Consider the following 23,841-nt stretch of genomic DNA (forward strand, 5'->3'; position numbering starts at 1 on the left):
GCTGGTTGTGTTGAGGTGTGATAACACTACTTTCATCTAATTATAGATCCACTATAACAACAATGCACTGTTGGAAAGTAACTCATTACATCTACTCAAGTACTTTACTTAAGTTCAATTAAAGGTAGGCTACTTTTAACTTTTACTTTACTTGAGTATTTATTTTTGATAGGCTGCATTGATAGGCTCCACTACCTCTCAGAGGCAAATATAGTTTTTTTACTCCCTGCAATTATTTGAATATTTTAGTTGCAAGTTGCTTTGCAGGCTTAGATTGGTCAAATTATTGATGAAAAATCTGATCAATGTGATGAAAATGACCTGAAATGACCAATACTGCATAATGAGTGAGTATAGCCTACTTTTACATTTAGTCTATATGTTGATGCTAATACTTTTGTACTTGCATTTAAGCAAGGTTTTGAATGCAGTACTTTTACTTGTAAAAAAGTATTTGTATCCTGTGGTAATAGGTATTGATATTTTTAGTCCAAAACCTGTATAGTTCTTCCACCACCATTAAATAAGAACAAGTCCATCCCTTTGGCTGGATGAGGGGGCCCTCTGGTGGACAACGGGATAAGAGCACAGGTCTTAAATATTTGAACTGCACAGGGACCCCCCAAAAATATATATATTTGAACTAGGGACCCCCAAAAAATAATCATATTTGAACTGGGGACCCCCAAAAATATTATTATTTGACAATTTGGCCAATGTGTTTATAGTATAGTTTGTTGCTTACTCTTGATGCAGTATAATGGTATTTTTTCATTTATTTTATTAAAACGTTTTAGGTATTAAAAGTCCTTAAATTGTCACTTCACTGTCATCTGGGGACCCCCCCCCCCAGAACTATGTATTGTATTGAATTACCATAATAATGTATTTTGTGTATTAATTTGGTGCACATAGGATCACAGCTGTAATTCTTTCCACACAATAAGTTGTAATTTATTCATTGTAACTCTCAGAAGACAATATAATAATAATAATAATGATAATAATAATAATAATAATAATAATAATAATAAAAACGTATTATTATTATCATCATCATCATCATCATCATCATCATCATCATCATCATTATTATCATAATAATACTAATAATAATAATTATTATTATTATTAGTATTATTAGTATTATTAGTCTAGCTTATAAGAAGGTGTTATATTCTTTGTTTAACCAGCTGGCTTTACCCAGATAAGTATGTACGCTGTGTGAAAAGGTTAAACATCTATATCATAATTTATATATAGGCCTAAACTTGTTTTTTACAATTTCATCTAATCAGGAGAGAGTAGGCTTTTATCAGCTTCAGTTTTATTGTGTTCCCTGTTCCAACAAACTGACAATATAACACTTTGATTGATTGAATACTGTAACAGTGGTAGGATTATATACAATGGTGTTAAAAGGATAACACAAAAAGCCCTTTAAGGGGGGCTCGTTTCCATTGTATTCAATGAATGAAAAGTGAATAACTCACTGACTGCACCTTTAAAATGACAACACTGCAACAGCTCGTCCCCAAACCTTGACTAATACAACCCAACCTCTATGACTACAACATGCTGCTTTCTTCACTAATACAACCCAACTCTGAATACAACATGCTGCTTTCTCCCATTTTGTTCAGCTCCTCAGCCAATAAAGGGGGGGGGGAGAGAGAGAGAGAGAGAGAGAGAGAGAGAGAGAGAGAGAGAGAGAGAGAGAGAGAGAGAGAGAGAGAGAGAGAGAGAGAGAGAGAGAGAGAGAGAGAGAGAGAGAGAGAGAGAGAGAGAGAGAGAGAGAGAGAGATGAGAGAGAGAGAGGAGAGAGAGAGGAGAGAGAGAGAGAGAACTTCACACTCTCTCTCTCTCTCTCACACACACACACACACACACACACACACACGACACACAGGATGACTTCACTTTCAGTCAGAAGCAGAACTCGGTACAGACAGAGCAGCAGCTGCAGATCCAATGGACTGAAGCACAACTTATAAAAACCCATAATGGATTAATAATAATAATATAAATAGTAGGACCGACGTCAGTCAGTGGTGATGACGGACCAGCAGCAAACAGAGCGCTCTGCTCTGCTGCAGAAAGTTGATGATTAAAGTTTGGAGCAAAGTGCAAAGAGTAAGCAACACTGTCTGACAGACCAGCTCACACAGGAACCCTGTCCGGAGTCTGGACGGTCCAGAACCAGAGACAAGAAGGTCCAGAACAGAGACAAGAAGGTCCAGAACCAGAGACAAGAAGGTCCAGAAGCAGAGACAAGAAGGTCCAGAAGCAGAGACAAGAAGGTCCAGAAGCAGAGACAAGAAGGTCCAGAACCAGAGGGTCCAGACGGGACGCCGTTTCCATGAAATCCTTGTTGTAACAACGCGGTAACACGTTATTACCGCGTTATTACGCGGTAATAACAGCACTATGGGGCGTTATTACCGCAACGTCCTGGGCCATGTGTGGCAACTCTCCGTTCACAACGAGAAAGAAGCGTGTTATTACTGGATTATTACCTGTTACTATGGGTGGTCTGGGGGGTCGCACCACCTGCGTCCTCACACCCACAGTGTCTGGACTTTAAGCCTCCGTTCCGGCCGGGCCAGGACCTGACCTTCTGTGTTCAGTACAAGGACTTCGGCTGCTGTGACCCGGCCAGGGACCAGCAGCTGATGGCCAGGTTCTACCAGGTCATGGACAACTTCGATTACTATGGATACGCCAACTGCGCGGGATACGTCCAGGACCTGCTCTGCCAGGTAATATAAGCCGTAATGAACAAGACTCTCGTCGCTGTATTTGATCGATTTTTACATTTTTTATTTCTACGAGAGTCTTAGCTCCATCCTCACCAGTTTGCACTGGAATGTCAGCTCCAAAGCCCTTATCTCTCCAAACATGTACAAATGCAAAATATAAGTTGCTTAACCGCTTGACCCAAATGTTAACTAGGTGTCCGTTGTGTTTGTGCAATGTATTTAGTCCATATTTTTCAATAAAGAAGTGTTTTGATCCCGTCTGTAGCCAATTCTGTCGGAAGTTCCAATGAGTGGTAGTGACGGGGCGCATCTGGTGAAAGCCGGAATTACACTCAATGTAAACCGGAAGAAATGGCGTTCGGCCACAAACGGGATTAAAACACTTCTTTATTGACAAATATGGACTAATACATTGCACACAAACATGTCGGACACCTAGTTAACATTTGTGGCAAGCAGGTAAGCATATTATATTTTGCATTTGTACATGTTTGGAGAAATACGGGCTTTGGAGGTGACATTCCACTAAAAACTGAGGGAGTAGTAGCTAAGACTCTCGTACAGAAAAAAAACAAGTAAAAATCGAGAAAATACATCTTTATCTATAAGGCTAATAAAGCCGGATGGTTCTCAAAGTCTGGTCCGAGGTGTGGAAAAAGTACCCAATTGTTTTACTTAAAAATTTTGGTATCATTTTTGGTATCAAAATGTACTTAAAGTACCAAAAGTAGAAAGTAGTCATTATGCAGAATGTCTCATTTCACACGTTTTAAAATGTATACAAATATTTTGAAAATGGCAGATCTACAAGCTCAGATCTGCTATTTTCAAATGTATATAGGGCTGAAGTGGTTATTGTATGTTTTGTAATAATGATACAAATCTATAAAGTAACAAGTAACTAAAGTTTTCAGATAATTGTGGAGTAAAAGTATAATGTTTGCCTCTTAGATGTAGGAGTAGAAGTAAAAGTATAATATTTGCCTCTTAGATGTAGTGGAGTAGAAGTAAAAGTATAATATTTGCCTCTTAGATGTAGTGGAGTAGAAGTACTGCCAATTTGAAGAGAAATGGACCTGTACAGGTCAGTAACTTTCTCCTCATGAGTGATGTGTTCAAAATGGAACCAGTATAGGCTATACTGACTGGCTCCTTTTGGGGGTCCATTAGGTTCCAGAAGGGTTTAGCTGCTGTTCTGGACCCCCATATGATAGGCTATAGGCCTAGTCAGAAATGTAAACAGTACGATGGGAATTAGACCACAGAGATACCCCAATGTATATGTTTTTAATCTCTGGGACTCCCAATGTACACTGGATTCTCCTCAGTGTTAAATGGAACCAAATGGACCCTTATGGCTCCATTTGGTTCCATTAGTACACTCTCAGAGTTACAGACCTGTAAGGGTCCATTTGGTTCCATTTGTACACCCTCAGAGTTACAAACCTGTAAGGGTCCATTTGGTTCCAATTGTACACTCTCAGAGTTACATACCTGTAAGGGTCCATTTGGTTCCATTTGTACACTCTCAGAGTTACAGACCCGTAAGGGTCCATTTGGTTCCATTTGTACACTCTCAGAGTTACAGACCTGTAAGGGTCCATTTGGTTCCATTAGTACACTCTCAGAGTCACAAACCTGTAAGGGTCCATTTGGACCCCTGATTGGCCCGTGGACCCGGCGTTGAGAAACCTGGGAAAAGCATAGGTATAAAGGTCACTTTCTCCTGGTTATAAAATGCTCCAGATCTGTGCTGTGCAGATTGTAATGTTGGCACAGACACAGACTCACCTAAAACACAGCTACAGTTCACAGTTGAATGCATAAAGTACAGTAATCTAATTAGATGTTAATTACATTAGATTAGATTTGTATTTTCCCAGAGGGACATGTGTTTAGACAGCCACTTGGACACAGAAATAAGTTAAATGAATATAAAACTAAATAAACACTGCATATCCCTCATAGCACGCCGTATCGTCAACAACGTAAACACAACTCCAACAACACAGCCTTGATTTTCATTACCCGGCATTTCAATTTCAATTTAATTCAAAGGAGCTTTATAGGAAGGAGAAAACATAGGTTTACACTCTCAAAGCAAGTGTCAAATCAGCACTAAGAAATGTGCACAATTAAAGGGAATAAAGACATGTTTAAACAGAGCTGTCACATTGCAACTTATAAAAACCTGGCTTTCAAAACCACAAAACTGTTCATTTGCTGTTAGAAATAGTTATAACATGTATATCGTTGCTGTCGGGCAGAAATCTCTTACTTTATCTCCATATCTAAACTTTTTGTGTTTTTTCGTAAATTAAAGTAATACAATGCAGGTCCACAAATAACGATTTTTAGCAGCCTCTGATGGTCATTACCGTCACTGCAGGTCGTTCGTTTATTCCTGCGTTACCCAGAATTCCATTTGTTTTCACCGGAAGACGGAAGCGTTTCAAAAAGCGTTCTTTTAATTGTTTTATACTATCTGTGGATCGTTTCTCTTAGCCAGTGGAGCTTTAGTTACCGTGAGCTGTGTTTTCTTTTGCTGTTGTTTTTCAATCTTCAAATCCTACAATCTCTTAAAAACAGTGTGAGATTCCTTTTTGTTATTAGCACGGTAGTTCCTGCCAAACATGAAACCGGTGCGGTAGTTCCTGGCCAAAAAGGAAACCGGTGCGGTAGTTCCTGGCCAAACAGGAAACCGGTGCATTTTCGTTTCCGCTTTCCGGCCGGATGACGTCATTTTCGCGGGAATGACTATCCTAGCCACGGTTTCAATAGAAAATAGTTTATAAAAGGCTTTTGGGGGTGAATTTCATGGAGTGTGTTGTGAAACATTTGCCACTCACAAAAGATTTACAATTTAACTTTAGTTTTGTTGAAAAAGTTACCTAGTATTACTTTAACGCCCTACTTGAATCAAACTACAGCGTCACACAAAGAACATAAAAAGAAACGAAGCGACGCGTTTCGAGCTTGTAGATCTGCTACTTTTTATGTTTGTTTTTTTTATCCTGAAAAGAAATAGTTTTGGAACATATGAGGTTTCCACCTGACAGAGACCATATACACATGTATGACAAAGACCATATACACATGTATGACAGAGACCATATACACATGTATGACAGAGACCATATACACATGTATGACAGAGACCATATACACATGTATGACAGAGACCATATACACATGTATGACAGAGACCATATACACATGTATGACAGAGACCATATACACATGTATGACAGAGACCATATACACACGTATGACAGAGACCATATACACATGTATGACAGAGACCATATGCACATGTATGACAGAGACCATATACACATGTATGACAGAGACCATATACACATGTATGACAGAGACCATATACACATGTATGACAGAGACCATATACACATGTATGACAGAGACCATATACACATGTATGACAGAGACCATATGCACATGTATGACAGAGACCATATACACATGTATGACAGAGACCATATACACATGTATGACAGAGACCATATACACATGTATGACAGAGACCATATACACATGTATGACAGAGACCATATACACATGTATGACAGAGACCATATACACATGTATGACAGAGACCATATACACATGTATGACAGAGACCATATGCACATGTATGACAGAGACCATATACACATGTATGACAGAGACCATATACACATGTATGACAGAGACCATATACACATGTATGACAGAGACCATATACACATGTATGACAGAGACCATATACACATGTATGACAGAGACCATATACACATGTATGACAGAGACCATATACACATGTATGACAGAGACCATATGCAAGGGATAATGCATGGGGAGGTAGTCATTATTGAAATTTAAAGCCCGACAGGGTGATAATGCACCGAGGCGGAGCCGAGGTGCATTATCACCCTGAAGGGCTTTACATTTCAATAATGACTACCTCCCCATGCATTATCCCGCTTATTACACGGCTACTTAAATACATAAATAAATAAATGGACTCAAAAGTAACAACAAAACGAAGTATTTCCTTGCTTACGGCAATGAAAGTATTCCATAAGTATTGGGCTGGGCGGACAAGTTCGCCTCGAAAAAAAAAAAAAAAAAAGACTCGCCCCAAAACACACTCGCCCCCCATTCTATATACCGCCGATTTGCCTGTAATACCGCCGGATTTGCCCCGGGGCGACTGTGTTTTGGGGCGAGCGTTTTGGTATTCCCCCGTCGATGCGCCACGATAAACAAGGAAGTGCAGTGGATCAAATAGAATCACTTTTCGGTTATTGCATCGTCTATTTCTCACTTCAAATGTTTTCAAAAACATTCTTGAGAGCAACGTTTAGTTGTAAATGACATTGGTTGTTTGTTTACATGGCTGTCATGTTGGATAAAGTATAAAACCAAGCAGCGCAGGTTGGCACAGGCAGGTGTTCTGAGTCTCTGATTACACAGCGGTCCGTTATAGAGCTCATCGGTCATTATCAAGAAATAATGACCGATGACTGACCAATCAGAATCGAGCATTCAACCAAGCCGTGTAATAAACACATGTATGACAGAGACCATATACACATGTATGACAGAGACCATAAACACATGTATGACAGAGACCATATACACATGTATGACAGAGACCATATACACATGTATGACAGAGACCATATACAGTATGACAGAGACCATATACACATGTATGACAGAGACCATATACACATGTATGACAGAGACCATATACACATGTATGACAGAGACCATATACACATGTATGACAGAGACCATATACACATGTATGACAGAGACCATATACACATGTATGACAGAGACCATATACACATGTATGACAGAGACCATATACACATGTATGACAGAGACCATATACACATGTATGACAGAGACCATATACACATGTATGCAAAGGGCAGCTTTGGTGAAAAGCTATTTGAGGATTTTGCAGTCACTCTGTATGAAACGTTTTGGGACATAAATATAGCATCAATGTTTCCATAATAGTTCCGTTCCTTCCTCTGGAAGCACTCTGCTGTCCTAACCTCTCCTCTCCTCTCTCTCTCTCTGTCTGCTCTCTCACTTCCCTTCCTGGAAACGATCTGATTTCCAGGAATGCTCTCCATATGCGGCCCATCTCTTTGACGCCGAGGACCCCAGCACGCCGCTACGCTCCCTGCCGGGGCTCTGTCCCGACTACTGCTCCCAGTTCTGGATGAAGTGCAAAGACACGGTCGCTCACATCTCTGACGACCCGCTGCTGGCCACCTTCAAGGTAAGGGGGCATCGTTTGGGGGACTGAGTGGGTAGAGAGAGAGAGAGAGGCCGACCTGGGAAACAATAGGTCACAGGTTCGATTCTCAGTCCCCCGTCTACGTGTCGAAGTGTCCCTAAGCAACACACTTAAAGAGATAGTTCACCCAAAACATATAGTTTGATGACCGCTGCCGGTCATTCAAATTATTGGTTTAGGAATGAGACAAAAACTAAATAATATCCATGAATTCAAGTCTCCATGGGGTGAGTAATGGATTAGTAATCCATAGAAAAAAAAGGCATTTTTGGGGTGAACTATCCCTTTAACCCCTAACTGGCTGCTCCCCAGAGGCTCCTGACACATAGGCTGGTTAAATGCAGAGAACATATTTCACTGACAAACACCGCAAAGGATTTTTATATGATTTATTATTATTATTTGGGTTGCTAGGATGGCAAAGCGTATCTCAATAAACCTCAAATTCAGTGATTTTCTGCACATTTTCTCTCAATGCTGTTGAGCCCATCTCAATCCATGCATCTATTGTGACACATGTTATACACATGTTTTCTTTTTGTCTGAAACCCATACATTCACGATCCACTTTCAACCATGTCATTGTAACTATTTTTTCTTTTGCAATTTTAGCAAAAATATAGTCAACCTACAAGCTCACAACATGTAAGCTTGTAGAGTGACTGTAGAATGGCTGTTTTTGAAAAACATCTACAATCTACTGAGCTTGTACATCTACAAGCTCATAGCGCGGCACCGAGTGCCGCGCTATGAGCTTGTAGATCTGCTATTCTTTGAAAAATCATGAACATTTGTGCAAATCTTTGAATATGGATTTATTTTTTGAAACATTTTTAACTCAAATCTTTGCTTCTAGGGGGTCCTTGGAACAAAACATTTGACAAATGTTCGCTTTAGAAAATATATATTCAAAGATTTGCACAAAAGTCCACGATTTTTCGAAAATAGCAGATCTACAAGCTCATCTAAAATGACAGAGATGCGTTCCCGTATTGAATGTGTTGAAGCGGTCACTTTCTTGCCCCTGCTCTAGATAGATTGTTGTGTGTCTTCCAGGCGGACCAGGCCCGCTTCTGTCAGCACCTGGAGCTGGAGGACACTGACTACTGCTACCCTCGCATCCTCAGCAACCACCTGCTGAGCCAGAACCTGGGCCGGGTGCAGGCCGACCCCGAGGGCTGTCTGCAGCTCTGCCTGGAGGAGGTGAGGGGCAAGATGTTTGTACAGGATCTCAATCCAAAGCAAAGATTTGTCATGAGATAGATATACAGTACCTTTTCCCCCTTTAATCCCCGAGGTGGCCAACGGCCTGAGGAACCCTCTGGCCATGGTTCACGCCAACGATGGAACCCACCGCTTCTTCGTGGCGGAGCAGCTGGGTCTGGTGTGGGTCTACTTACCGGACCGCTCCAGGCTGGACAAACCCTTCCTGAACATCACCAAGGTAAGGCTGGCATAAGGATCACATAATGGCCTGATTGCAGTTGTGTGAGATATTCGCAATTATTTTTTTGCACAATCGTCTTTTTCAAGATATTGTGGAAACTCATGTAAAATGTCCTGATCGTCCCGCCCCGTCACCAGGCCGTGTTGACGTCTCCGTGGGAGGGGGACGAGAGGGGCTTCCTGGGCCTGACCTTTCACCCCGACTACAAGTACAACGGGAAGCTGTACGTGTATTACTCTGTGGAGCTGGGCTTCGACGAGAGGATCCGCATCAGCCAGTTCAGAGTGTCCTCCAGCGACATGAATCTGGTGGACCACACCTCTGAGAGGTCAGTATGATGGAGGACCACACCTCTGAGAGGTCAGTATGATGGAGGACCACACCTCTGAGAGGTCAGTATGATGGAGGACCACACCTCTGAGAGGTCAGTATGATGGAGGACCACACCTCTGAGAGGTCAGTATGACGGAGGACCACACCTCTGAGAGGTCAGTATGACGGAGGACCACACCTCTGAGAGGTCAGTATGATGGAGGACCACACCTCTGAGAGGTCAGTATGGTGGAGGACCACACCTCTGAGAGGTCAGTATGATGGAGGACCACACCTCTGAGAGGTCAGTATGATGGAGGACCACACCTCTGAGAGGTCAGTATGATGGAGGACCACACCTCTGAGAGGTCAGTATGATGGAGGACCACACCTCTGAGAGGTCAGTATGACGGAGGACCACACCTCTGAGAGGTCAGTATGGTGGAGGACCACACCTCTGAGAGGTCAGTATGATGGAGGACCACACCTCTGAGAGGTCAGTATGATGGAGGACCACACCTCTGAGAGGTCAGTATGATGGTGGACCACACCTCTGAGAGGTCAGTATGATGGAGGACCAGTATGATGGTGAGCTTGTAGATCATAGCCGATCTACAAGCTCACAAGTGCTAAAATGTGTGATGCGTTGTGAGCTTGTAGATAGCATATCAAACTGGAGGCCCTTGAAATGGACATACATTTGGTATACACAGTACAGGTTTATGCATGTCAGTGTCTCCATCACTTCCACGTTGTTTTTGTAGGATCATCCTGGAGATCGATGAGCCGGCGTCCAACCACAACGGAGGACAGCTGCTGTTTGCAGACGATGGCTTCCTGTACATCTTCACAGGAGATGGAGGCATGGCGGGAGACCCGTTTGGGAAGTACGGCAACGCACAGAACAGGTAAGGAGCGCGTTCACATTAACCTGACTCCGTCAAATGGAAGAAGCTTGCGACACACATTTTGTTTCACAGCCTACTTCCATCTGAGACTCCGGTAGCAGAATCCATGACAAACAGCGTTTCATTTTTTCATGATACTTGGCAGGTGATTGGATGATCCCGCCCCTAGCAGCCGCTGATTGGTTCGCAAACACAGCGACCGGGCAGCTCTACTCCCTGTGCAATCCAAGACTCCTTCCTGAAATCAAATGCCAATGAGATTTCCGGAGGGAGGGGGGTTTACCAGGCTGCGTTCACATCACGTCACCAAAAACGTAACCTAATAATGCATGGATGTATCGCTCTTCATCTATTAAGACCGGGAACGCATCTGTGTGTTTTTTTTTTTATTTCTTTGGCAATTCAAAAATAGCAGATCTACAAGCTCATAGCACTGAGTGCCGCCCTATGAGCTATTTTTGAAAAAGTTGTGTGTGTGTGTGTGTGTGTGTGTGCGTGTGTGTGTGTGTGTGTGTGTGTCTGTGTGCGTGTGCGTGTGCGTGTGCGTGTGCGTGTGCGTGTGCGTGTGCGTGTGTGTGTGTGTGTGTGTGTGCTTGTGTGTCGCTGTGTCTCTCCATGGCTTCACGCCCACGGTGAAGAGTTGGTTTATGTATTTATTATTATTTATAAGGCAAATACTGCTAATTAAACAAGACATGACACAGTCTTGCATACCAGCTTGCTGCACGCTTTGTTTTGCCCCGATCCAATCTTTTTTCTCTCTGTTACCGTGTGTGTGTGTGTGTGTGTGTGTGTGTGTGTGTGTGTGTGTGTGTGTGTGTGTGTGTGTGTGTGTGTGTGTGTGTGTGTGTGTGTGTGTGTGTGTGTGTGTGTGTGTGTGTGTGTGTGTGTGTGTGTGTGTGTGTGTGTTCGCTGGGGCTCCACGGCATCCGTGCATGCGCGGCTTGTTTTCATAGACCTGGTTGCTTATTTCTCTGGCAGAATCTGGCAACACTGCTAGGGTAGGGTTATGATACCATAGCATGGCAGGACGAGACCACCGTTCAGACTATGGGAAGTCTCACCCATTGGCTTAAAGGACAGCCAATGATGACAAACATGTCGAAAACATGTTGACTAGTTGCCCTGTCTGTTCCTAGACCAGCTTTGCAAGCTGGTAAAATCTAAACGTCAGGCTGCTGCATTTGGTGTGCGTGTGCATGGGTGTGCGTGTGTGTTTGGCCCTTCTTCAGACCTGTAAACCTGTGATGTGATAAAGATGGTCCTTGTCCTCCAGGTCGGCTCTGTTGGGTAAAGTCCTCCGCATCGACGTGGACGACAACGAGCGCGGGCCTCTGTACCGCATCCCCGCCGACAACCCGTTCGTCCAGGAGCGCGGGGCGCGCCCCGAGGTGTTCGCCTACGGCGTGCGCAACATGTGGCGCTGCTCGGTGGACCGTGGGGACGCCGCCACCAGGGAGGGGAAGGGACGCATCTTCTGCGGAGACGTGGGACAGAACAAGTACGAGGAGGTGGACATCATCGAGCGGGGACGCAACTACGGCTGGAGAGCCAAGGAGGGGTTCTCCTGTTACGACAAGAAGCTGTGTGCTAACAGCTCACTGGGTGAGACGCAGTGGTGGAAAGTAACTAAGTACATTTACTCAAGTACTGTACTTAAGTACAATTTTGAGGTATTTGTAATTTACTTGACTATTTCCAATTTCCAATACTTTTACTTGTACTCCACTACATCTCAGAGGCAAATATTGTACTTTTACTCCACTACAATTATTTGAAAACTTTAGTTACTAGTTACTTTTCAGATATAAACTATGATATAATGAAACATACATTAACCACTTTAGCCCTATTTTATACCTAGGCTATTTGAAAATAGCAGATCTACAAGCTCACAACGCGTCGCATCGCGACGCGTTGTGAGCTTGTAGATCGGCTATTTTCAAATATTTAGTACTTTTACTTTTGGTACTTTAAGTACATTTTGATGCCGATACTTTTGTACTTTTACTCAAGTACATTTTTTATTTTTGGATTTTTACTTGTAACAGAGTATTTTTATATTGCAGTATTGGTACTTTTACTTAAGTAAAGAATTTGAGTACTTTTTCCACCACTGGTGAGACGCCATCTTATAGTGTTTAAACCTGTAAACTGTGTGCTAACAGCTCTCTGGGTGAGACGCCATCTTATAGTGTTTAAACCTGTAAGCTGTGTGCTAACAGCTCACTGGGTGAGACGCCATCTTATAGTGTTTAAACCTGTAAGCTGTGTGCTAACAGCTCTCTGGGTGAGACGCCATCTTATAGTGTTTAAACCTGTAAGCTGTGTGCTAACAGCTCTCTGGGTGAGACGCCATCTTATAGTGTTTAAACCTGTAAACTGTGTGCTAACAGCTCTCTGGGTGAGACGCCATCTTATAGTGTTTAAACCTGTAAGCTGTGTGCTAACAGCTCACTGGGTGAGACGCCATCTTATAGTGTTTAAACCTGTAAGCTGTGTGCTAACAGCTCACTGGGTGAGACGCCATCTTATAGTGTTTAAACCTGTAAGCTGTGTGCTAACAGCTCTCTGGGTGAGACGCCATCTTATAGTGTTTAAACCCGTAAGCTGTGTGCTAACAGCTCACTGGGTGAGACGCCATCTTATAGTGTTTAAACCCGTAAGCTGTGTGCTAACAGCTCTCTGGGTGAGACGCCATCTTATAGTGTTTAAACCCGTAAACTGTGTGTTAACAGCTCACTGGGTGAGACGCCATCTTATAGTGTTTAAACCCGTAAGCTGTGTGCTAACAGCTCTCTGGGTGAGACGCCATCTTATAGTGTTTAAACCCGTAAACTGTGTGCTAACAGCTCTCTGGGTGAGACGCCATCTTATAGTGTTTAAACCTGTAAGCTGTGTGCTAACAGCTTACAGGTTTAAACACTGTGTGTTTTCATCCATTAGGACCGAGAACGCATCTGTGTCATTTTTTTTATTTCTTTGGCTATAAAAAAAATAGCAGATCTACAAGCCCGTATACGAGCTTGTAGATCTGCTATTTTTGAAAAAGAATGTGAAAATGTGTGCATATCTTTGAATATATATATACATTTTTAACCCAAGTCTTTGCTTCTGGGGGTTATGTTACGCTCCTGGAACAACATTTTGAGATGGGGTCGGTGGCCAAATACATATAATTTTGGGGGGTCCTTGACATGAAAAAGTTTGAGAACCACTGATATTATAGCAACATAATCTTTTTCAGAAAACTGTTAGGATTTAGAAGACATTTTGTAGAATATATATTCAAAGATTTGCACAAATTTCCCAAAAATTGCAGATCTACAAGCTCGTAGCGGGGCACTCGGTGCCGCGCTACGAGCTTGTAGATCTGCTATTTTTTAATGGCTAAATAAATCAAAAAATGACACACAGATGCGTCCTGGTCTTGATAGATTAATGCAAGAGAATGCACACTAAACAGACCGCGACCAAAACCACAAAGCACTGAGTTGCAGGCACTGGCATCAGACCAGTATTCAGGAAGTGGGAATCTGAAAGCCAGATTTGAGTTGTAAAAATCCACATTCATGCTTTAGGGAGGGATTAGCAGAGAGCAAAAACTAAAACACAAAAAAACTGTATTTTAATGGCCTCAAATCTTCAAAAACATATGAACCACACAAAAAATACATATATTGTTGGTGGAGTGCGCCTTTAAATCCTCCAGTGTGTACTTTGTCGGGGAACGCCAAAATAAATAGCCGATCTACAAGCTGCCACCGCTTTGCATCTCGATGTGTTGTGAGCTTGTAGATCTGCTGTTTTCTATGAAAACGTGTGAACATTCTGACATACTCTCAAAAGAGGGACACCAGGGTGAAAGTGTTTAAGGAGTGTGTGTGTGTGTGTGTGTGTGTGTGTGTGTGTGTGTGTGTGTGTGTGTGTGTGTGTGTGTGTGTGTGTGTGTGTGTGTGTGTGTGTGTGTGTGTGTGTGTGTGTGTGTGTGTGTGTGTGTGTGTGTGTGTGTGTGTGTGTGTGTGTGTGTGTGTGTGTGTGTGTGTGTGTGTATCAGTCCTGTCCCCATGTGACACTCTGGTTCTCTCTAAGCACAATATGAGTCACCGTGTTATATAAGATGGACAATGGAGGAACTGGCAAAGCCTCAATACGCCTCCTCTCTGAGGCTGAAGAACTCAATAGACCTCCTCTCTGAGGCTGACGAACTCAATACGCCTCCTCTCTGAGGCTGAAGAACTCAATACGCCTCCTCTCTGAGGCTGAAGAACTCAATAGACCTCCTCTCTGAGGCTGAAGAACTCTACTGAAGGGACTTTTAGACTCATCTCCCACAAGACTCTAAAACAATAGAGCACCGAAGTCTGACGTAATTTACACATCCTGCCTGGTTCGCGGTTTTCGACCCCCGTTCTGAATTCCCATAGACGTGTTTAATATCGCGTCAAATAAGAACTGTGTTCCAAAAATAAACTAATGATCCCGACGGTTTGACTCTTATGGATATGAAGCATCAACTGACGGTGAGAAAACGATAATGTTACTTCCACCAAATTAGTTACATTTTCGCCAGAAACAGACTGTATCAAATATGAGTGACTGACTATCATAAACGATACAGAACCTCCTCCCTGACAATATCGCCGAGACAGTTTGTTTATTTTTGGACCACAATTCTTATATGAGACGATTCTAAGATGACCCAATGTTATTCTCCATAGAGAAATTACCTTACGAACCAGGGGATGAACGAGTGACGTCAGGACTTCTGTACTCTATTGACTCAAACATTGAGACTTGAGAGTCATTTGTATACCAGGACAGAGTGAGACAAATACAAAACACTTTTGATATTGAATGAATGAATGAATGAATGAATGCGTGGTTTATTTTCGGTCTTAGTTGAACTTTGAACCATAGACAGAACACACCCGTGTGCACATACAACACGAAAATCATCATCATAAATGTACATTATCCAACCAACTCGCACTCAAAATCCACATTCAATGACAGAGAAAAATAAGAATAGGCTGAAGCGCATGTTTAATATTCTCTGTGTTTGTCATACTTGAAACTGTAAGAAGTGTAACCCCGTAAATAACCCTAAAATGCAGGCAGATTGATTGATTGAATACTTTATCAGAAGTTTGCAGAACAAAGCACATGAAAGTACAGTTCATTACAAGGTCAGCTATTAGGAATATTAAAAAACCCAAGAAAGCCATTGTCTTGTTTCAATTGGGGTCCTTTGGATATTCAAAAATAGCAGATATACAAGCTCATAGCGCTGCACCGAGTGTTGCGTTATAAGCTTGTAGATCTGCTATTTTTTGAAAAATCATGAAAACGTATGCAAATCTTTGAATACATATATTTTTAAGCGAACATTTGTAACTCAAATCTTTGCGTCTGGGGGTCCCTGGAACAACATATTTTGAGATATATATACTTTTTTTTTCTTCAAAAAACTGTTAAAAACATTATTTAAATATTAGAATTGGCCTCAGGTCTTAACGGGTTAAATACATACTGTACATTGCATTGATTTAAACGGTGATGGAGGTACAGTACAGTACTCAGTAGCTTGTTTTGTCTGATTCTTCCCCTAGATGACGTCCTGCCCATCTACGCGTACCCCCACAAGATGGGCAAGTCCGTGACGGGGGGCTACGTCTACCGAGGCTGTGATTACCCCAACCTGAACGGCATGTACATATTTGGAGACTTCATGAGCGGGTAGGCTTTGGTTTACTGAACGTACTGTAATACACATGTTATGAAATGAGTATCATTTTTTTTACAGCTTGCTTGCCTTGTCAGATCACTGCTTCTCAAACCTCTTCATGTCAAGGACCGCCAAATTAATATGCATTTGGCCGTGGACCCCCATCTGAAAATATGTTATGCCAGGGACCCCCATATACAAAATCTGTGTTGTTAAAATTTTTATTTTTTTGGGGAAAAAGAAGAGATTTTCAAACAGCTGATGTATATATAGGGTTAAAGTGGTTAAACAGATTTTTATGCTATATTAAATATCTAGCTGTGGACCCCCTGGAACCCCCTCAAGGTACACCACTGTGCGATAGAAAACATATTTTTTTGTACATTTCTGCGAATCCACAAGATACATTGAATGCTGAGGTTTTTGAACCAAAAACACATTGAATCTAAACATTTCCAGATGTGGACCATGTCGAGAGCATCAGTGAATTATGAGACAGTGGGACACAGACTTGTAAAAGGCCCGATGCACGCATATCTGCAAACTTAGTAACTAAAGCTGTCAAATAATTATAGTGGAGTAAAAAGTACAATATTTGCCTCTGAGATGTAGTGGAGTAGTATGAATGATCAAAATTGTACTTAAAGAGATAGTTCACCCAAAAAATGACTTATTATCTATCGATTACACACCCCATGAAGTCTTGAATTCATGGAGATTGTTTTGTTTTTGTCACATTCCTAAGCCAATAATTTGATGACCGGCGGAGTCTCTGGTAGGAGACTCAATGGAGACTCTTTGAGTCTCCTACCAGAGACATTAGCATCAAATTATTGGCTTATTATTGGCTTGTGTTGTGTTGTGTTGTGTTATTGTGTTGTGTTATTGTGTTGTGTTGTGTTATTGTGTTGTGTTGTGTTATTGTGTTGTGTTGTGTTATTGTGTTGTGTTGTGTTATTGTGTTGTGTTGTGTTATTGTGTTGTGTTATTGTGTTGTGTTATTGTGTTGTGTTGTGTTATTGTGTTGTGTTATTGTGTTGTGTTGTGTTATTGTGGTGTGTTGTGTTATCGTGTTATTGTGTTGTGTTATTGTGGTGTTTTGTGTTATTGTGGTGTGTTGTGTTATTGTGGTGTGTTGTGTTATTGTGTTATTGTGTTATTGTGTTGTGTTATTGTGTTATTGTGTTGTGTTATTGTGTTATTGTGTTGTGTTATTGTGGTGTGTTGTGTTATTGTTGTGTTATTGTGTTGTGTTGTGTTATTGTGTTGTGTTATTGTTGTGTTATTGTGTTGTGTTGCAGACGTCTGATGAGCCTCCAGGAGGACAGACAGACAGGCAGGTGGACATATAATGAGGTGTGTATGGGTGTGGGTCAGACCTGTGCCTTTCCTGGAATCATCAACAACTATCATCCCTACATCATCTCCTTCGCTGAGGATGAAGCAGGTACCAGTTACATATTTAATATTTAATATTCACTATTCAGCCGTTTATCAGACACTCATCCAGAGAGACTCACACAGGCTGCCACCATGTCATGCCATTATTCTGACATCCTGTTGGTCCGACTAGCCCCATTATTATGATTATTTTTTCCAAAGATTTGTTTTGGGTCTTTTTATGCCTTTATTTTTTAGACAGGGATAAGGAAAGTAGGCTGACAGGAAATGGGGAGAGAGATGGGGGGTGACACGCAGCAAAGGTGTCGGGAACGGTAGTCAAACCCGCGACACGCTGTCAGGCTGGCATTGCAGCCTAGGGTGCCTGGACCGTCACGCTACGGCCCAGGCCAGCCCCATCATAACTAATCCTATCCCATGTTTTCCCACGGGCTATGAGCTCTGTTGTCACGGTTGCGGTCACTGCAGGCTAAAGGATCTGTAGCTGTGGTCGTGGTCCCATAACCCAGCCGGACGGTTGGTGGCTCTCTGTCTCTGTCTCTCTCCTCTCTCTCTCTCTCTCTCTCTCTCTCTCTCTCTCTCTCTCTCTCTCTCTCTCTCTCTCTCTTTCTCTCTCTCTTCTTTCCCTCCGACACGGTCGAGGCAGAAGCCCTCCCACCCTAGAGCCTGGCCCCTCCCACCCTAGAGCCTGGGTCTGCCTGACGTTTCTTCCAGTTAAGAGGGAGTTTTTCGTTGCCACTGTCGCAAAATGTCTTGCTCAGGATGGGACTGTCGGGTCTCTGCTCTACATGTAAAGTGTCTTGAGACAACTTTGATTTGACACTTTGATAAAATTGAATTGAATTGAATTGGACTCATAGCTTCAGGCGGGGCTGTATGAGTGCATGTGATGTAAGCAGACCCAGTGAGGCTGTTGCTGTAGTACTGTATGTTATGTGTGTACAAAACAGTGTTGATTTCCTCGACTAAAACTATAATGAAAAATGTCTGTCGACTACCTTTTTCACTGACGAAAACTAGATAAAAACTAAGCTATGATGACTAAAACTAAGACTAAATGTACTGACAATTTCACAACAAATAAAAACTAGACTAAAATGTTTGGGAGGGACGAGTGGAGAAGAGATCCAGTAGAACTAAAAGACAAGTCCTCATGGGTGCTCAGGGTGTCACAGAAAATAGCCGATCTACAAGCTCACAACGCGTCGCAGCACAACGCGTTGTGAGCTTGTAGATCGGCTATTTTCAGCATGCAGCTAAGTGAAAATCAGCTATTTTGACACCATCAAGGCACCGGATAAAACACATTATAGTCGACTAAATCAACTGCAGATTTAGTCGTCTAAAATCTTATGATATTTATAATAAAGGTAAAACATGAATAAAACTAAACAGAATTTTATTCAAAAGACTATGACTAAAACTAAATCAAAATGTACTGACAAAATCAACACTGGTACAAAATCAAGAGCAGAAGCAGGTTGAAGTCCCATAGCCTGAATGAATGGTTGCCTGGGTTACCAAGGCTACAGTTTCCACACATAGCGGCAGACAGACAGACAGAAGGCCGTCCCATAGCCTGAATGGACGGTTGCCCGGGCTACCAGGGCTACAGTTTCCACACATAGCGGCAGACAGACAGGAGGCCAGCAGAGAGACAGAGTCTGGCTGGGGTGTGGTCCCAAAGTCTGCATATACAGTAGTTGGGTGTGCATTGTGAGCTTGTAGATCTGTTATTTTCAGCTAATACAATTTGATGTAGAGGGGAAAGAAGAGCACAGGAAGTACAGTTGCAACTCAGGGCCATTTTACTATAAGAATAGAGGGTTTTAAGTTGTAAACCACTTACACAGCAGATTTTAATTGTTCCTCTGAAGTCATTTTATAGACTTACCTGACCTTTGTTTTGTCAACAGGGGAGTTGTACTTCATGTCCACCGAGATACCGAGCGCCACCTCCCCCTCAGGAGTCGTGTACAAAGTGGTGGATCCGTCAAGGTGAATAATGAATAATCATTTGCTCATCAAACAAGCTCTTAAAACATAGATCTACAGCATATCTATCAATATAATATTTCTGATTTCCCCAAAAATGTGTTGAGACGTGCATCTGTCCTCGGTTGCAAAGAAGAAAAGAAATGGACATCCTTCTATAAAAGCGTGAAATTTAGTTGTTATGCCGACAAATTCTTCCCCTCACATCTCTGTGTTGTCACTGCTGTCGTATCCTACTGACTCACCTGCCAGTGAGGAGCCTCCGTTGTGAGGAGGACATAGAGCCTTCGCCCTACTCCTCCCGCCCAACACTCCCTGCCGCAGGTGTAATGACCAGTATGACCCTCCTCCTCGCCCGGCTTCCCACCCCCGAACACGGGCTAATTGTGTTCATATAGACGCCCCAGACAAAGCCGGATGCACCACGGTGGATTCGAACCCACAACCTCCGTGGTGGTGGGCAGTGACTTTACCGCTGGGCCACCTGAGCGCCCACGTGTGAACCTGTCTTTCATGCATCTTGACAACCGTCCACCTGATCAAATTCAACCTCAGAGCGCGTATCACAGGGTTGCCAGATCTGCTTATCATAATTTCCCCACAAGATTTTACTTGAAAATAGCAGATCTACAAGCTCACAACGCGTCGCATCGCGACGCGTTGTGAGCTTGTAGATCTGCTTTTTTCAAATAGCTGATGTTAAAGTATATGTTAAAGTGCTCATGTGGCCCACAGTCGCTTCTTTTGGGCTGGTTTTCCTAGACCTGGTTGCTTGTTTCTCTCACAGAATCTGGCAACACTGCGTGTATCACAGTTAAGCTACAGTGAGTATCGGTTGAATAGAACCAACGGTCCAACCGATATGCCCATATATAGGCATACATGGAGATCCTGTCCTGTCCATAACCGCCGTGCTGACCGATACGGGTAAGTCCCTATATGGGCATATACTGATGACATCATGGATCTCTATATATGGGCATAACAGGGACACAGGCTGACAGACGGGTACGGAGGGTATTGCATTCCATCGTTCCTGAACCGACCGCACCGGTCTCTGACTCTGATGCGTTTAACACGTTGCCTTGGGTCTGTGTTTTATTCTCATGGAGTCATTATAATCATAGACATATAAAGGTAGACGCCTCCTCTGGCTCTGAAGCGTCTGTATGGCGGGCGTGCTTCCGTTTCCGGGGGGGGCAGCTGGAAATTTCCGCTTGCGTCACAGAAGGGGGCGTTCAGTAGGCCAATCAGAGGCAGGTGGGGGCGGGACAACTCGATTCTGACAAGTCCTGGAAAAGACGCGCTGTGATTGGCCAGTAGTCAACACGCTGTGATTGGCCAGTGCCCGCTCCCCCCGGCTATATGGCGGCCACCATACCAAACAGGTCGCTCCAACGAAGTGCAGAGGCCAATGAGGTATCTAGGTTTCTATATCTATCATTATAATCTCCAGTTCTGTCTGGCTGGACGTGGAAGAGGTCATTCTTCTGTTGGTAAAACGGTGGTGAAGAGAAACACATCTTAGTTGTCAGTGGAGTGAAAATCCTGTCACCTAAATCAGTGGTTCTGAAACCTTTTCACGTCCAGGACCCCCAAAATGATATGTATTTTGCCGTGGACCCCCATCTCAAAATATGTTGTTCCAGGGACCCCCCAGAATCAAAGATCTGCTATTTTTTTAATAGACAAAGTATAAAATGATTGCGAGGCTTTATTAACTAATTTTGCTGGGGACCCCCTGGTACCCCCCCAAGGACCCCCTGGGGGTCCCTGGACCCCACTTTGAGAACCAATGACCTAAATGTCACTTCAGTGACATCGGCTCAGAGCGGTCTTGGCTTTCTGTTCATTTCTGTCACTCTCTCCTGCTCTCTCTCTCTCTCTCCTGCTCTCTCTCTCTCTCTCTCTCTCTCTCTCTCTTTCATCCTGCCTCGATCTTCCTTTCTCTGTTTTAGCTTAACCTTTGTTCCTCGTTGCCTTTCCCTTTCTCTCTTCCCTTTTTTGTCTTTATACACATCTCCTGTTTTCTCTCTCTCTCACGACTCACACTCTCACACTCTCTCTCACACACTCTCTCTCTCTCTCTCTCTCTCTCGCTCTCTCTCTCTCTCACACTCTCTCACACTCTCTCTAGCTCTCTCGCTCTCTCTCTCTCTCTCGCTCTCTCTCTCCCAAAGCTAAGCTGTTGGCTTTAGCTCAGTGCAGAGCTGTCAACTAATTAGCATAAAGCTGTGGCTAATTATTCGTCAGTGACATTAGTGACTCCAGAAGAAAGTTAATCAAACGCGAAATCAAATGTTGGAAAGACTAACTTTAGAGACAAATTGAAAAATAGTTTTCATCTACTTCTTCTTGTGCGTATTATTTCTCTCTCTCTGCAGAAGCGGATGACATATTTATGCTGTGTTCTATTTTCCAGACGTGCGCCGCCAAGACAGTGTCATTATGACCCTCTTCCAGTCCGCGTGAAAAGCAAACTCATCCCATTCGTGCCACAGGAGAGTAAGTCTGGTTGTCACATGACCGTCTAAGATTTTATAAATCGACAGCCTTTGTAGGAATCTACACCAGTGTTGATGTCGTGACAAAAAATGTTCGTTGACTAGGCCCTACCTTTTTTCACTGACAAGAACTAAATAAAAACTAGGCTATGATGACCGAAACAAAGACTAAATATATTGACAATTTTGTCAACAAATAGAAACTAGACTAAAATGTTAGTGAGGGATCTAGTGGAGATCCAGTAGAACTAAAAGACAAGTAATGTTATGTTTGGGTGTTCTGCTCTGAAAATAGTAGATATCCAAGCTCACAACCCGTCGCAGCACGACGCGTTGTGAGCTTGTAGATCTGCTATTTTCAGCATGCAACCAAGTGTAAAATCAGCCATTACGACGGCATGAAGACACCGCCAAGATACATTATAGTCGACTAAATCAACTCTAGATTTAGTTGACTATAATCGTATAATATTTAGTCGACTTAAACAAAAACATTTCAGATGACTAAAATATGACTAAAATATGACTAAATCTAAATCAAAATTTGCTGTCAAAATCAACACTGATCTCCACGTGCTGCTGCTCCTCAGGACTATTACAACTGTATTATTTAACCACTTACAGTCTGGCAGCCCTATTTCGGGTGTGTTTTAAAAAAAACAAAAAAAGAAGAAGCAAAAACGACATAAGGTTTAAGTATTCCAGCCTGGCAGTTCAGGCCAGTTTGATGGTAGCTTTGGTGGAAGCTGTTCAGAAAGCGGGTGTTCAGGCTCTTGATACTGCGGTAGAGTTGACCTGCTCGTGGTCAGGTGGCAGGTAGGTGGTTAAACCGACTGTAACCTCTGCTCTTACATGTATCCTACAGCGTTAACCGGCGTGGAACTGCCAACCAAGCACGTCGTCGGAGAGCCGCAACCCACGGAGTCGCCCGACGTCGCCACTAAAGACTGGCTCCAAGAGCTCATCGACCTCATCGGGGTCCAAGACCCCACCACGGCCGCCCCGCCCCCCACCACCTCCACCACCAGACCGCCCAGGCACACCAAACGCAAAGGCAGACGGAGGAAGGGCAACAAGCACCGGACGGACGCCTCCTCCTCCTCGCCGCAGGAACCTCCTCGCGACGGAGCCGTGCGCCTGGCCGGGGACGAGCAGGGGCGCGGCGACCGCGGGCGGGTGGAGGTCCACGCCGGCGGGGAGTGGGGCACGGTGTGCGACGACCTGTGGACCACCAACAACGCGGCGGTGGTGTGCCGGCAGCTGGGCTTCCGCTACGCCCTGAAGGCCTCCAAGAACTCTGAGTTCGGCGAGGGGAAGAGCCTGAGGATCCTGCTGGACGACGTGCAGTGCCACGGCACCGAGGCCAGCCTGCTGGACTGCGCCCACGCGGGGGTCGGCACGCACAACTGTGCCCACTACGAGGACGCCGGGGTGATCTGTGGGAACTACGACCACGTCGTAGAGGTCTAG

The 23,841-nt window shown here is 43.4% G+C and overlaps 1 protein-coding gene across 1 annotated transcript; it reads left to right on the forward strand.

The window, feature by feature from the left end:
• Positions 1 to 2,539: 2,539 nt before the first annotated feature.
• Positions 2,540 to 23,841, forward strand: hhipl1 (HHIP-like 1; the record flags this gene model as incomplete). The annotated part of the gene is made up of 12 exons (XM_080413632.1): positions 2,540 to 2,759; positions 7,897 to 8,058; positions 9,133 to 9,279; positions 9,374 to 9,520; positions 9,661 to 9,851; positions 10,600 to 10,743; positions 12,020 to 12,348; positions 16,356 to 16,482; positions 17,773 to 17,918; positions 19,789 to 19,870; positions 22,290 to 22,372; positions 23,237 to 23,841. The coding sequence occupies exons 1-12, from the start codon at positions 2,673 to 2,675 to the stop codon at positions 23,839 to 23,841; spliced, it is 2,250 nt and encodes a 749-aa protein (XP_080269758.1). The 5' UTR covers positions 2,540 to 2,672.

This window comes from Gymnoscopelus braueri (genome assembly GCF_963280865.1).
Source record: "Gymnoscopelus braueri genome assembly, chromosome: 19".
NCBI lineage: Eukaryota > Metazoa > Chordata > Actinopteri > Myctophiformes > Myctophidae > Gymnoscopelus > Gymnoscopelus braueri.